The sequence below is a fragment of the Antedon mediterranea genome, chromosome 11 (genome assembly GCF_964355755.1).
Source record: "Antedon mediterranea chromosome 11, ecAntMedi1.1, whole genome shotgun sequence".
NCBI classification, from domain to species: Eukaryota; Metazoa; Echinodermata; class Crinoidea; order Comatulida; family Antedonidae; genus Antedon; species Antedon mediterranea.
In genome coordinates, this window is record NC_092680.1 from 458,163 (window position 1) to 473,721 (window position 15,559).

Genomic DNA, 15,559 nt, shown 5'->3' on the forward strand with positions numbered 1-15,559 from the left:
ACTGAACATGTTTAAAAATGTTGAAATGTAAAAACATTTATATTTTTTTAATTTACACGTGCGTAGCCTGTCACTTTTGACGTGCTCGTATAACGTAATTTCGAGTTGAAAAGTAAGTCAAGAAAACAGAAATCGGGCAAATAGAGTGCGCATTTAACACGCAGTGCGCGCGCAAAAATCTGCACACTCATGGCAATTTTGTAAACACTTAAAATTGCCTGAAACGTACTCTTATTTAATCGAAAATAAACTTTGAAAATTTTAAGCGCGCGTACGCATGCGTTACATGCGCTACGCATGTAATTGTATTGCCATATGATGATTTATGCCCTGAAATTTATGAGTACCAAATTTTATTTAATTGTGATTCATGGTTTTGAAGATATGATTACAAACGTGATTTCGTTAAATCGTGCGTAGACAGCGTAATTTTGTATTGCGCACCGTGAAAACATAACCACATCAATTCCTGGCCATAAGGAATATACTGTGAAAAATTGACTTAGCTAGATTAAACTGATATCAAGATAAGGTCAGAAAGCGATAAAACGCATAGTGATACCGGACAGAACGACAGACCGACCGACATAGTGAACTATAGAGTCGTGTCCACGCGACTAAAAATCTAATTTACCCAATGCAATTACTTTAAACATAAAACTGAACAAAATAAATTGTTTTCACCCCAATGGACTTTACTATTTTTAGAAAGGTGTTGTTTTAGCAATACAATGCACAATGTGGGTAAAACTAAATCATAGTTGATGTCATTGACTATTTCCCATAGAATGTCAACATCGACTTAAATTATTTGTTGAATACAATAATAAGAAAGAGATTTATCAACACCATATTTCAATATAATTTGTTTTAAATGAAGAAGAAACTAGATTTGAACAATGGACTAGTTGATTATCCGTGAAAACATAACATTAATGTACATTAAAATGAAAACGAAGAAATTTGATGACATCATAACCTGACGTAAATATGTTTACAATGCTGAATGTTGCTTTCAGAATATACTGTATCTTATATACATTGTAGCAAAGACAACAATTTAATATATCCAAAATGTTTAACATGATGACATTATTAAAATCAAACAATAATTATCTGCAACAACACATTACAATTTTGAAAAAGCGAGATTCATGCTCTTTATTGTGCTGAACTATGGATTTTAATCATAATATGATGCTAAATTTATAGGTTTTTTTTTTTCTAAATGTTCTGTTTACAAGTTTACAAAAGGCAGAAAGAAAGATAACCAAATAATTGTATGATAATATGATGCAAAATATATAGGGGTTTTTTTTTTCTATTATATGAACAATTTATATTTTCAATTTTTTGTGATATCGAGTATTTTTTTATTTTTAAAATCTGTTTCTTAAACACAACAAAATACTTTAAGCATAACAGCCAATTGTTTTTTAAAACAAAAAATAATTTTGATAATATAGCTGGGATTGTTTTTAAGAATCTGTGTTAACAATCAAGACACATAAAAACATTTAATCTTTCTCAACCTACGTATGAACAAATTTAGCATCGTCCAATAACAACAGCATAAATGGCAATAAAACAGCATTAAGAGTTTGTTTACAATAAAAATTGACAATATCTCATCCGTCGTACGAGTCGGTAAATTACATAATTTGACAGTTGTTGACAGAAATTATTGATCTCAATACTTCAAGACATAATATATTGGAAAATAGTCTACTCATAAATTAAATGGTTGATAAAATAATTTAAATTATATATTAATTCAAACAGACAATTATTATTATAATTAATATATATTATTAAAATTTTCAATCACCAACACTCAGCTCTTAAGCTTTGTCTACACTATAAAACTTGTGTGATGTGCCCAAATATGGTAGTGATGTGGCCAAATATGGTAGTGATATGCCCAAATATGGTAGTGATGTGCCCAAATATGGTAGTGATGTGCCCAAATATGGTAGTGATATAACACTCATTTTTTTGTCACATAAAGTTTGATAGCATAAAGTTCTGTCTACACTATCAAACTAGTGTGATGTGCCTAAATATGGTAGTGATATGCCCATATATGGTAGTGATATGACATCACATTTTTTTGATAGTGTACACAGAGCTTTTAGATCTCTGTGTTAAATGGTAACATCTGTGGGGTTAGGACTGGTTTGTTTATTGTTTGGATGTTTTTTGTTGCAGTGATTTAAAAAACTTGACATTTCTTGATGGAGTTGGTTCGTGTGGCGATGGAGGCCTGTGGGAGAGTCAGGATGTGTCTCCAGATAAAGATAGAGCTTTGATTATAGGTTTAAAATCCTGGAAACAGTATGGCATGTATGTCAAGGCATTTGTAATCAAGGGAAAAGAACAAGGTGCACAAAGTGAAATTGTGTATTTCAGAACACTGGAAAGCAGTAAGTATTAAATGAATATCAACACAAACAGAAACATACAGAATATAAACATATATAAAACTACAAAGGTACATGCCACCAGGCCCCAGAGCAGTGCCCAGAGGGGAAAAAAACAGGCATTAAAAATATGTAGACAAAGGCTTAAAACGCATGAGGTCTCCAGCGTTTTAGTACCACTTAGGGTTTCTCTGCATTACGCAATTGCATGCCACCAATATATCCAGTATTGGATACCACTACTGATATAAGGACAAATACCAATCTTTTTTTATATGATTATGTTAAACTAACTAAACTATTGTTATTCATAGGTCCATCTGAACCGGTCAAGCTTCAAGTGAGTGATTCATCGGTCAATACACTGTCCCTATCCTGGAAACCACCAACAATTCTTACTGGTAACATCACAAAGTACCGTATAGAGTACAATAAACGCAGAGATGATTTCAGTAGCTTCGCAGAGAGAGAGTTTTGTGGAGGGAGTAAGTAGACATATAGTGTTGCTGCCATAATAATAAATTTTGCTTTAATATCACCTGCTTATTTTATCATTAGGATCAAAGCATGTACTTTAGGTATGTTTATTATTATATATACATTATAAGAGGTAGTTGAGGTTAGAGTAGAGAAACTATCACACGGACGGAAGCACATCTCAGAGAAGAGATGTTATTATTATTTAATTATTTCTTTAATTATAAATGCTAAAGAATACTATTAAGAAAGATTGTCATGGCTATGGGATGCTGAACCTAAAAGCATTTGAATGAGAACCACAAAGTAGAAAGATTGTCATGGCTATGGGATGCTGAACCTAAAAGCATTTGAATGAGAACCACAAAGTAGAAAGATTGTCATGGCGATGGGATGCTGAACCTAAAAGCATTTGAATGAGAACCACAAAGTAGAAACATTGTCATGGCTATGGTATGCTGAACCTAAAAGCATTTGAATGAGAACCACAAAGTAGAAAGATTGTCATGGCTATGGGATGCTGAACCTAAAAGCATTTGAATGAGAACCACAAAGTAGAAAGATTGTCATGGCTATGGGATGCTGAACCTAAAAGCATTTGAATGAGAACCACAAAGTAGAAACATTGTCATGGCTATGGTATGCTGAACCTAAAAGCATTTGAATGAGAACCACAAAGTAGAAAGATTGTCATGGCTATGGGATGCTGAACCTAAAAGCATTTGAATGAGAACCACAAAGTAGAAACATTGTCATGGCTATGGGATGCTAGACCTAAAAGCATTTGAATGAGAACCACAAAGTAGAAACATTGTCATGGCTATGGGATGCTGAACCTAAAAGCATTTGAATGAGAACCACAAAGTATTATTTCATTTTATATACTGTTACAGTATTGTAAATGTGTGTACTATGTAAATCTAGTTGTCTTTTAATGATTTTGGTTAATGTTCTCTAACTGAACCACTTTGAAAATCAATGCTTTAGCACTGAAGGTGTCATTCAGTATAAAGGGATACATAAATAAGCATAGTTACATAATTCCAGAATATGCTAGCTTGTAGTTATTTATTAAAGTATTTGTATTATTTATTTTAATGACAGTTCCTAAACCATCTTTGGTGAACACAGAAATTGAGGAAGAAGATGAAACTGAACCTCCACCATCATCTGATGATGATTGTACTTGCAAGAAGGATGAACAAACAATAATAGATGAAGACCTAGCTAAAGAAAGATCAGAGTTTGAAAATACTATCCACTCAAAAGTTTACTTGTCTAGTTTTCTAGGGTAAACAAAATTAACAATCAAATTATCTTGACTCACTCATCAACCGAAAAGATTTTGCCTTTTCTATTTGTGTTTTTTGTTTTAATTTTGTAAGTGCATTATAAAGCATTTCTACAATCTCAAAAATTAGATGCTGATAAATATATATTAATACTAATTAATGTGAAGCTATATAAAGAATACAGATTTAAGATGTACTGAAATAGTGTCTTTCTTGTGTTTCCTTTTTCCATCAGTGAGTTCAACAAGTGATTACTATCAACCTTTTAAATACAAATTTGTTTGCTTATATTTAAGGCAAAGGAAGAGAAGAAGCATTCGATCTGTCGGTCTTGCGAATTCCACTATAAACGATCCCGCCTTCCCAACTAAAGACAATGGTATAATTGTGATGAATGAGACTAGCGAGGCCAGTGTTCCGCCAACGACGACACTTAGTGTTGAGTATGAACCAGTCATCAATCACACAATCTTTACAGAGATAGTCCTGCAGAATCTTGACTACTTTTCTGAATACATTATCAGAGTGTCTGCGTGTTTAGCAGACGGCCGTTGTGGAGAAGCAATGTATACGGTGGCACGAACCAAGGCAGAAGGTATCATTTGTGTTTTTGTCAAGTTATCCACTTCCCTATTGTGTCTGTATTGTTTTGTTATTGCATGATAATGCATATAACCTAATAATTTCGTAGACATAAGTTTTCTCAAATATATTTTAATGAATGCTGCAACCATATTTGTGGGTGGTTCCTCTCCATAATTCTTTGTGTATGATTGACCAATTGCTGCAACCATATTTTTGGATGGTTCCTCTCCATGGTGACACACTGTGATTACATCTAGAGTTTTTTTTTCTTGATATTGATAACTTTAGAATATAATTGTTTTGATATTTGTTTTTCCATTCATGTTTTATTTTTGTATGAGACAAGCACCATTATTTCCACTTGTTTGTGGACAAAATAAAGTTATCTGATCTTATCTATCTAATATATCTTTGTGAATGTAACTGATTTAGATTGATCTACAGGTAGTAAACTATCTAACTATTATTTCTATGGGAAAAACAGTTCAGATTGATTTAGATTGATCTACAGTAGTAAACTATCTAACTATTATTTCTATGGGAAAAACAGTACAGATTGATTTAGATTGATCTACAGTAGTAAACTATCTAACTATTATTTCTATGAGAAAACAGTACAACAAACAAAGATGAATGATAAGTGCTACTATGGTAAACAATACATTTTTTCATCATTTTTTTCTTCACACAGACAATGTTGATGACATACCAGGCAATATTAACGTATCATATGTTGATGATAATGCTGATGATGATAATGCTGGTTATGTGTTAGTCAAGTGGCAGACGCCATTGTATCCTAATGGTCCAGTGTTGTACTTCACTGTGTCTCACCATTTGAGTGGTGATGATCCTGACAGGCAGGGTAGGCAGGATGATGGATCTACAAATGTGAGTGCTGCTATATTTATATTATTAGCTGGAGTAGTGGCGCTGTAGCTTGGTGGTTAACGTGCTTGCCTTCTAATCCCAAGGTCCAGGGTTCAATCCTGACCTAGTGCCAGGGTTTTAACTCGCAACTCCTTAAACTCCACTCCCAAAGCCTCAAATGAGACTTAGTTTATAAGCACGATAAATTAAAATAGTTATGGAGGAATAGTTGTGGTTGGGTGTGGCGGTGGCCAATGTTATCACATATATATTATATTTTTAAAAACATTTACCGAATTTATAGTTCTGTCATGTAGGCATAGAGTACAATCAACTAAATCTGAACATAAGGTGACAAGGCATATTCGTAAACTGCATTTACACTGAAATATTATTACAAATATACAGCAAAAATAAATTAATTTTTAATTTTTTATAGAATAAAGGTGATTGTGTTCAGTTTGACGAATATGCCAAAATAGGTGGTTATAAAATTAACGACTTAGAGCCTGGTAACTATACAATAACGGTGCAAGCTATGACTTTGGGCGGTGTGGGTTCATGGACCGCACCGGTGTCTGTTATCGTTCCCCATCCTCCTGCAAAGGAACCACCAGCAGTAACACAGCAAAATATCAAATTGATGATTATTATTACGGTTGCAGTATCTGCTGTGATTGTCTTATTTATTGTACTTGCATCGGGCTGGTATCTTAAAAGAAAGTAAGTTTATTTTTGTTATTAAAAGATCACCTATTGTGATTGCACAAAATCTTTTTATTTCTTTCTGTACAGATTTTTATTTACTGACTATCTAAAAAAATGTTCAAAAAATGTTCACAATATCTTTAACATATATATATATATATAATAATCATAATAAAACCTAATAAAACTGTGATGTCATCGGGCTTCCATTTTGTGAATTTACCATACACGCCTCACTGTGGGTTTCAAATGTAGTTTAAAATAATCATTTATCACATTCAAAGCGTAATGCACGACACCTTTTTGAAATTATAATTCTCATTTATTAATTCATTCATTTCATAAAAATTGCCATGTAATTGTTGTTCTTACTTTGTACTGTAGATATGGACAAACCCAGATGCCAGACGGTGTTTTATATGCCTCTGTCAATCCAGAATATCTTAGCACAGCTGATAGTAAGTCTTATCATTTTGTCTCAATTGTGCATTTTCATCTCCCCAAAAGCAAGGTCTCTTTAAACCTAACGCTCGAAAAAATCTCTTTCCCTAAACAAAAATCAGCCGTAAATAATGAGGAAAAAAAGGCCTGATATAATTTTAACTTTGTTTTTAAATCAGAATAACATATATTTCATTTAAAGGGGAGAGAATGATAATAAATGTAATTTCTTTACAGTGTATGTACCCGATGCCTCTGAGTTTCCCCGTGATCAGCTGGAGATTATACATGAACTGGGCAAGGGAAGCTTTGGGATGGTGTACCAAGGGCTTGCTAAGAATATCATTGATGGTGAGAAAGTGTCTGATGTAGCAGTGAAGTCAGTACAGGCCAACGCATCAATGAGAGACAGAATTGAATTCCTTAATGAGGCATCAGTTATGAAGTAAGAACATTCATTTCAAGTTACTTATCAATTTTTAAGTTGCTAAAATTGCAGAACAATGTGTTTGATTTTTTTTCCTACAAAATTTAGGCTGTGACCCCCACTGGCTGCGCCCCTGCATATCAGTAATTTTAAAAATATGTGTTGACTGTTCAGTAATATTTCTGTAATTTAAGGTTTAAAATAAACTAATTTTATTTGTAGGGCTATTACAACACACCATATTGTAAAGTTACTTGGGGTTGTCTCAAAAGGTCAGCCAACCTATGTGATTATGGAATATATGGCACAAGGTGATTTGAAGAACTGGTTACGCAACAGAAGACCAGAAAACCAAGCGGATCTTCCAGTAAGTTGCTGTGCTCATTCATTCATTATATACAAGCACTTCCCAAACACTGTAAATCCATAACATTATATTAGATGGGTACAGACTGTTAATTCATGTATGTAAAAACATTGTCTATATACTATTTGTTTTGGGAAAAATATGATGAGTTACTTGAACAACTGAATCATGCTTTATGTAACATCCCAAAATCAAGCTAGTGAAGCTAAGACTATGCAACAACATAATTATGATAATGAGCCACCCATTCAGTACTTAAAATGGGTGGTGGGGTACAACAGAAACTTGCTGACCAATGGGAACCATATAAGCTTGATTGTTTAAAATGGGTGAAAACTTGCTGACCAATTGGAACCATATAAGCTTGATTGTTTAATAACATTAGATTTGATGATTAATTAATTGTCTGTACAGTAATTTAAACAAAAGAAAGTTCATTTAATTTGCCATTTTTTCTAGGCACATGAAAGAAAACTTCCACCAGATTTAAAGGACATTTTGAGAATGGCAACTGAAGTTGCTGATGGCATGGCGTTCTTGACATATAGCAAATACGTACATCGCGATCTGTCCGCTAGAAATTGTCTTGTCTCAGCCGATGGAACGTGTAAAGTTGCTGGTAAGTAACTTACAGTAATCAGTAGTTACTATCAAAATAATTTTTTTAAATTATTTTTGTTAATCTTACATTTTCATATTTCTGTCTTTAGATTTTGGGCTTGCACGAGACATTTATCAATCAGATTATTACAGAAAAGAAAGAGGAGGTTTGTTACCGATCCGATGGATGGCGCCAGAGTCCATCAAGGATGGTGTTTTCCAAAGTGCATCAGATGTTTGGTAATTTATTCCTTTAATTAAAAGATTGAATGAGAATATTTTACATTTTTGTGGAATAAATAATTTAAATCCCAAATTGTTCCTATTCTAAATGTATTGTAATTTATTTTGAAAACCGGAATTCCCAATTCCAGAATCTAGACATATTATGAAGTAGCTTCTAAAATCCAGACTGGTAGTTAAAAAGTCAATTATTTTTATGAATATAGAATTTTCAGTGAGAATGTGATGTGTGTAAAAAGTTGTTTTCGGGAAACCGTACTTTCAAAAAAAAGGGAAAATATATGCTTTGTGGAGTTGTTTATTATGTGCTTTGATATTTGTTGCTAGGTCGTATGGTGTATTACTTTGGGAGATGGCAACACTATGTGAGCTACCTTACCAAGGCTTGTCAAATGAAGAAGCAGGTGAATACATTAAGAATGGTAACACACTACCAAAACCTGAAGGTTGTCCTCAACGAATGTAAGTTATGCTTGTAATTAGGCTCTAACTTGGTTGTAGTCGATGGGTAATGTCACAGATATCTATTGCAAGCCTTCTATGCTTGTAATTAGGCTCTAACTTGGTTGTAGTCGATGGGTAATGTCACAGATATCTATTGCAAGCCTTCTATGCTTGTAATTAGGCTCTAACTTGGTTGTAGTCGATGGGTAATGTCACAGATATCTATTGCAAGCCTTCTATGCTTGTAATTAGGCTCTAACTTGGTTGTAGTCGATGGGTAATGTCACAGATATCTATTGCAAGCCTTCTATGCTTGTAATTAGGCTCTAACTTGGTTGTAGTCGATGGTTAATGTCACAGATATCTATTGCAAGCCTTCTATGCTTGTGAGTTAGACATGTGGAACAAAAGGAAATACGCATAAACAATATAATGTATATCCATCTAAGCATGTATTCATTCAAGCCCCACGATATGAATTATTCTCAACAATATTTATCTCTACAAGTAACAACTTTTTTTCGGCATAACAATGAATTTTATAAACAAATACTTGTTTGTCAACCATCAAATATACAATAAAAACATTATACAACATGGCATGGCACAATAAATATTAATGAATAAAAGTTTGTGAGTATACTTAACTAACAGCTTCTGTTTTGTTAATGTTCTCCATACATTTTGTTATCACTAACAATCAACCTTTTCTTTTTCAGACATGATTTAATGATTATGTGCTGGCAATTTCAGGAAAAACATCGACCATCATTTGTTGCCATACTTAAGAACTTTGAGGACGCTGGCGATTTCTCAGACCATTTCCATCTCATGTCGTACTACCACAATGATCTATTGGCGTACGACAGTATGGAAAATCTTAACGAAGAAGAATTGGAAGGAATCTCAATCCTTGACAAATCAAACGATTGCGGCTGCTCGTCTAGAGGGAGTGATTCTCCTAGGTATGTTGAAAGGCCGACCATGAAGGAGGAGAATAATGGCCTGACGAAAAATGGCATGTTGCACTATAATGGTCAGGTGGGAAGAAAATGTACAGAATGCTAATGTGTCTTTGTGAAAACCTTATTTATTTATAGTCATCACTCCTTACCTGCTTCAGCTCCTGCTTTAGCTGTATTGTTAATAGTGCACTGGTCAGATAATATGGATTGGACATTACATTCCTTTTTGTATCATCAATTGTCATCCTACACATGTCCGCCTTGGAACAACTAACTTTACATTTTGTTTAAACCAAACCTCTCCCTACAAGTGTGTAATTGTTGATATACCTTGAACTGGTAATGAGTATTCTTAAAAATTATTCAAAATTCAGTTGGGAAATCCCAGTCTTTCTGGAATTAATTTAAGTGTGCAAAATATGCTACAATTTGGATAATGATAATACAGGAAATGATTTGTACAGTCTCAATAAACATTATGTCGGTTATTACTCAGAATGACTGACTTCCATGCGATGCTGTTTCATAATTATTAACAGATTATAATTGATAAGAAAGGGTTTACAAAATCACCTAAATGTTTGCACCAAAATCTATTTTCCATCTTATCACAGTGTATTTTCCTTTGTAAATTACATTAAGTGTTGCAGTCTTTTTCCATGCTATTTTCCATGCTGTAAATGTAACTGCAAAAGTATTATTGTGATTGTAATATAGTACAACAATTCAGTGGCGTAACGGCTATGAGCGCTCACTGGCTAAACCCAGGGATCCGAGAGCTTATGGGGGCCCGGAGCGGGGCCAGAGGATAAAAGACATTAAAATAATGTCAAAAAGAGCTAAAAACGTCCAAGGCCTCCAGCGTTGGGGGGCCACTTAGGGTTCCTCCTAAACCAAGGGCCTCAGCCCTCTGCGTTACACCACTGCAACAATTGAATGCTTTTATTTCACAGACACACATTATTGTTTGTTCAGATAGGCATAGTTACTTACAGTTGGATATTTGTTTGACTATTTCCATTTAACTTCTAATTTCAGCAAATCTAAACCAAATGACTACAGCCGACACATCTTTTGAGAAACATTAATGCCGATTTTAAATATTGTCTAAAAACATTTGTATTGTATAATAAGAGCCGTGTTAAGGCATTTAGTCACCTTAATTGATGTTAATAAACTTCAGTATCATACCTCAATGTAACTTATACAAAATATCTATACTTAAATAGATTTTAATGGAACTTAATTAGTTAATGTGTTTCTGACTCTGAGGTATTAAGCCAATTACAATTGTTGGTCAAGTAGAGTTGATACAGTCAAAGGAACTATTGTACCTTGTGCTTTACATAGACACGTTCCCTACGTTTTTTCGATCTAATTTAAGGTCACAAAACTACATTTTTATGTAAAATTTAATATTATATAACCCTATTACGATAATGTTTTTTGTCTATAAAGGTAAAAATGTTATTAATTTATAAAACGTAAAAAAATGTAGGGAGAGTGTCTTTAAACTTCTTCATTTGCTTAAGTTGCTGCAATTCAAATATGAATCTTGACTTGATTTGGATGGTAATACAATATTTGGGAATTGGAAAATTATTTTCGCAAATTGAAAATATTTCTTGTTTCCAATAATCTCCTGTATTCAATATTTTGCTTTTGATTTCGATGAAGAAATTTATACTTAAAGTGAACGTTTGAAATGTAAGAGTTATTTACATTATTATGTAACTAACAGAAATGTGTCAATGTCCACATCAGTTATGTCCACATCAGTTGTAAAACCTTGTACAGTAAGTGTTGATGCGTGATCTTTGTTATTATTCACTTCTTTTTAACTTATACTTCTTAATTCATTTGGAATTGAATGAACCCACTCATGTGTGTAATTTATATACATTTTGTTTAAAAGATTCTTATTTTATGATTTTACCACCAGTATTGAGATTCTTATTTAAATAATAGTATTCATATTCATCAGTAATGATTTTGTCCATGTAAATTAGATATAATGATTATAATATAGTATATATTTAAGGTAAATAGTATATGTTTGTGTATAGGCTTTTAATTCACAGCAATGAATGAATACATTTAATTTTTGTATTGAGAAATTTTCTTTAGTTGGCAATGACATTCAAAGGTGCTTAATGTTAAAATAGTTGTTTTTGTAACATTTCTTGCGTAATTAATAGTATTGAATGAATTCTACCTTTAATTTTGGATTATTTAATTTTATTTCGTATCAAATTGAAAGAATACAGTTGTGTTATAATAAATGCTAATCAATTTAATTGTAAATACAAAACAAAAACATCAACATAGAATTCCATGTAAAAAATATGGACACAATGGATGTGAATATGCTGGCCATACATGTACTGTGTAGTAATATTTAAACATAATTATTGACGACGTGAAGATAAAAATGAATTACATTATGTTTTATTTATTAAAAAAAAAATTAAATTTGGAAAATTATTTTTTATCATTTAATAACTATGTTGCTTTAATCTAAAATGTAAGTGTAATACTGTAGTAATATAACTTCATAGTTGAAAAGTAAACAAATTTATTGATGAAAATAATATATGATTTTAGTATTTATTTTGTTTTTATTACATTTTTAATAGCGAAGAAAATTGTTTTCTGTTCAGGATTTTAAAACAGCTGTAATTGATATATTATTTATAATTGTGAATTGTTATTTTTATATTAATGTTTTATTGTACTTTATGAGGCGAGTATTCTCCAAACATTACAATGGTTTTTTCCTGCAACCATGCATTTGTACTGGTCAGATACTATTCATGTATTTATCTTTACATGTACATATTTTGATTGAAATAATTAAAAGATAATGTCAGTAGTTTTAGGTAACAATGTATTGTCACGTAAAAACAAATGTTTCGATACCCTTTGGTTACTGTTTTTCATTGACGCTATTTTTCAGATATAATGTTCTCGGCGCACGTAACTAAAGTAGTTTTTCGTAATGCTTGCGCACTCGCAGATCGAACACCACCTTTGATTGGTTAATGTGGCAGCTAATTTGTCTTCGATACTGACAAAATATGAAGGTTTATACAAATTTAAATATTTGTGTTTAAACAGAGAAAGGGTTTATTGGAAGTTTGTTGACAATGTTAAGCAATGCACAGTGCATTGTATTCAATTGTAATGTGTAGCTATCCAAATTGGCAATATATGAATAGAAACAGAAGTATATGTTCTCTTTATATTGTGTTTGTATTTGTTTTTATTGTACAGCAGTATGTTTAGCATTGGAGTAAGCGGTATCCAGTGGCGTATCAAATGTTAAATCATTATGAGTTGTACATTTTAATCTGTATATTGATACAATGGCACCATCTGAGATCAGGAACGGACATGGAAATTAGTGGCGTTTACATGGAATTATGTCTAAAAGAAGTGGATTTAAAAAATATTCTGCTAAGAACACTAACCTTGATAAACCCCGCTTGTCCCTTTAGTTATATAGAATTAGTTTGTAGTAGGATTACTCTCCCTAGTCCGAACTTTGCTTTGGCCCTTGTGGTGCTAAGTTCAGACCAGGGTTAGGTAGTCGGATTAGGATAAGATTATATTTTAACAGTTAATCCGTTTTGGCGGTGGATAGAGGAGATTAGAGTTAGGGTCATAGAATTTCTGTTCTACTTTTTGGTATTGTACCACTAATATCTTCTCTCCATGTCTGTTCTCAGAAATACAGTTTATTTGATTGTTTTGGTCAATGAAGCATGACCATTGAAAAGAATAAGAATACTGTAATACTTATATTAGTTACTCTTCTTTAAAACAGACGAACACTCGTAACAAAAGGTTCGACCAGTACAAATTGTTTACAAGCTTAAATACATGTATAGATTTAAACATTCACAATTACATGATAATGGTCAACGGTCCAACAATTCTTTAATCCAAGCAGCAATAATTTTCCAGAAAAAAAAATCATTCTGACATAATTTAGTTTTCACATCTAAAATATGGCGAGGTCTATGGGTAATCCAGTTAAATTAACTAGCAATAGTTCTATGTGAACGCCACTAATGTGAACGCCACTAATGTGAATAAAGTCCATATCAAAAGTGGATATGGCATGTATATTCTAATAGAGATTTATAAACGTCCATAAAGTATGAGGAAATATTGAAATTCATTTTTGAGAAGTGGGTGTGATATTTAATTGTAAATTTGATTTTATCAAACGATTTATATTGATCGATTCAATGTACATTTGCTGAGCTATCCCATGTAGTTATGTGTTCATGTACAGTACATCATAGAAAACCCTCATAGTCTTTACTGACGTCACTATTACAATAAACCCATTAAAGCTCTATCTACAATATAAAACTAGTTTTAAAAAAGAAGTATGTGCCCATATATGGCAGTGATATGCCTAAATATTGTAGTGATATCACATCATGTCCATACGCAAATTACATTTTGTCATCGTCAACATCATTGTCAAGATATATTAAAATCGTCATTGTATATTTGAACTGTTAGCATTTATAACCAACAATGAAAATGTTACCAATGCTGTAAGCAGTTTGCAATATTTGTAATTGACGTGAGAATAAATGATCGTAATAGTGTATTTCTACGTTGTAACCATTTAGCTCCAGTATTGATTATTTTGTTAACATTGTATATATTGTAAAATTAAATACCTCAATGCATAGGTGTTTGCTTGGTTGCATTCAACCTTTAGTATTAGATTTTTAAACAATTTGGCTCGATAAACCTTTAGTTGCGTAAATGTGAGTTCACTGATACGCTGCTATAATGTATTTATGACCACAATTATGTACAATGTCTATTCACATTGTGTTTTGCATTTGGTGAAAATGCCGAAGATGTGCTTTTTATGGTTGCATTTTTGTTGTAATGTGTGTGTATAAACCTAGCTGGGTTTGATTGTCTGTGTTCGTCTCATTATGAATAAACTATCAATTTTGTTCTAAACACAAACTTGTCTTTTTTTATATTGAGTTTATATTTATGTTTTGTTAACACTGTACCACTGCTTTTTCGCGCCGCGGCTCTAGCCCGATACGTCCCTTTAGGACATTTCATCGCAATTCATTATGCAATAGTAACCATTTATGTCAAAAAATAAAAAGGTCGAAAATCGGCCAATTTTTCGCAAAGCGATTTTTTCCCAAAAAATGACCAATTTTCGACCTTTTTATTTTTTGATAAAACTGGTTACTATAGCACAATTGACATGCGCAGAACCCATTATTCGTCTCTGCGCATGTTTATTATGCTATAGTAACCATTTATGTCAAAACTGGTTACCATAGCACAATTGACATGCGCAGAACCCATTATTAGCCTCTACGCATGTTTATTATACTATAGTAACCATTTATGTCAAAACTGGTTAACATAGCACAATTGACATGCGCAGAACCCATTATTCGTCTCTGCGCATGTTGATTATGCAATAGTAACCATTTATGTCAACAAATGAAAGGGTCGAAAATCGGCCATATTTCGCAAATTTCCCTGTACTATAGTACAGGGATTTTTTCCAAAAAATGGCTGATTTTCGACCTTTTTATTTTTCGGTAAAAGTGGTTACTATAGCACAATTGACATGCGCAGAACCCATTATTCGACTCTGCGTATGTTTTTTATGCAATAGTAACCATTTATGTCAACAAATAAAAGGGTCGAAAATCGGC

The 15,559-nt window shown here is 32.6% G+C and overlaps 1 protein-coding gene across 3 annotated transcripts in view; it reads left to right on the forward strand.

Annotated features, from left to right (window-relative positions):
• The window catches only part of LOC140063195 (insulin-like peptide receptor), a 45,278-nt gene extending 30,336 nt beyond the window's left edge, over positions 1 to 14,942 (forward strand). Inside the window, exons 9-22 of one of the 3 annotated variants that reach the window (XM_072109682.1) lie at positions 2,209 to 2,423; positions 2,735 to 2,905; positions 4,002 to 4,188; positions 4,486 to 4,784; positions 5,466 to 5,665; positions 6,084 to 6,367; positions 6,737 to 6,810; positions 7,031 to 7,238; positions 7,443 to 7,587; positions 8,047 to 8,206; positions 8,298 to 8,427; positions 8,758 to 8,892; positions 9,594 to 9,915; positions 10,878 to 14,941. In XM_072109682.1, coding sequence (XP_071965783.1) covers positions 2,209 to 2,423; positions 2,735 to 2,905; positions 4,002 to 4,188; positions 4,486 to 4,784; positions 5,466 to 5,665; positions 6,084 to 6,367; positions 6,737 to 6,810; positions 7,031 to 7,238; positions 7,443 to 7,587; positions 8,047 to 8,206; positions 8,298 to 8,427; positions 8,758 to 8,892; positions 9,594 to 9,915; positions 10,878 to 10,886 — 2,539 coding nt within the window. In that variant the 3' untranslated portion in view covers positions 10,887 to 14,941. Of the gene's footprint in view, positions 1 to 2,208; positions 2,424 to 2,734; positions 2,906 to 4,001; positions 4,189 to 4,485; positions 4,785 to 5,465; positions 5,666 to 6,083; positions 6,368 to 6,736; positions 6,811 to 7,030; positions 7,239 to 7,442; positions 7,588 to 8,046; positions 8,207 to 8,297; positions 8,428 to 8,757; positions 8,893 to 9,593 lie in introns of all 3 variants that reach the window. The other 2 variants (XM_072109683.1, XM_072109681.1) reach the window with 2 other exon arrangements.
• The last annotated feature ends 617 nt before the right edge of the window (positions 14,943 to 15,559 follow it).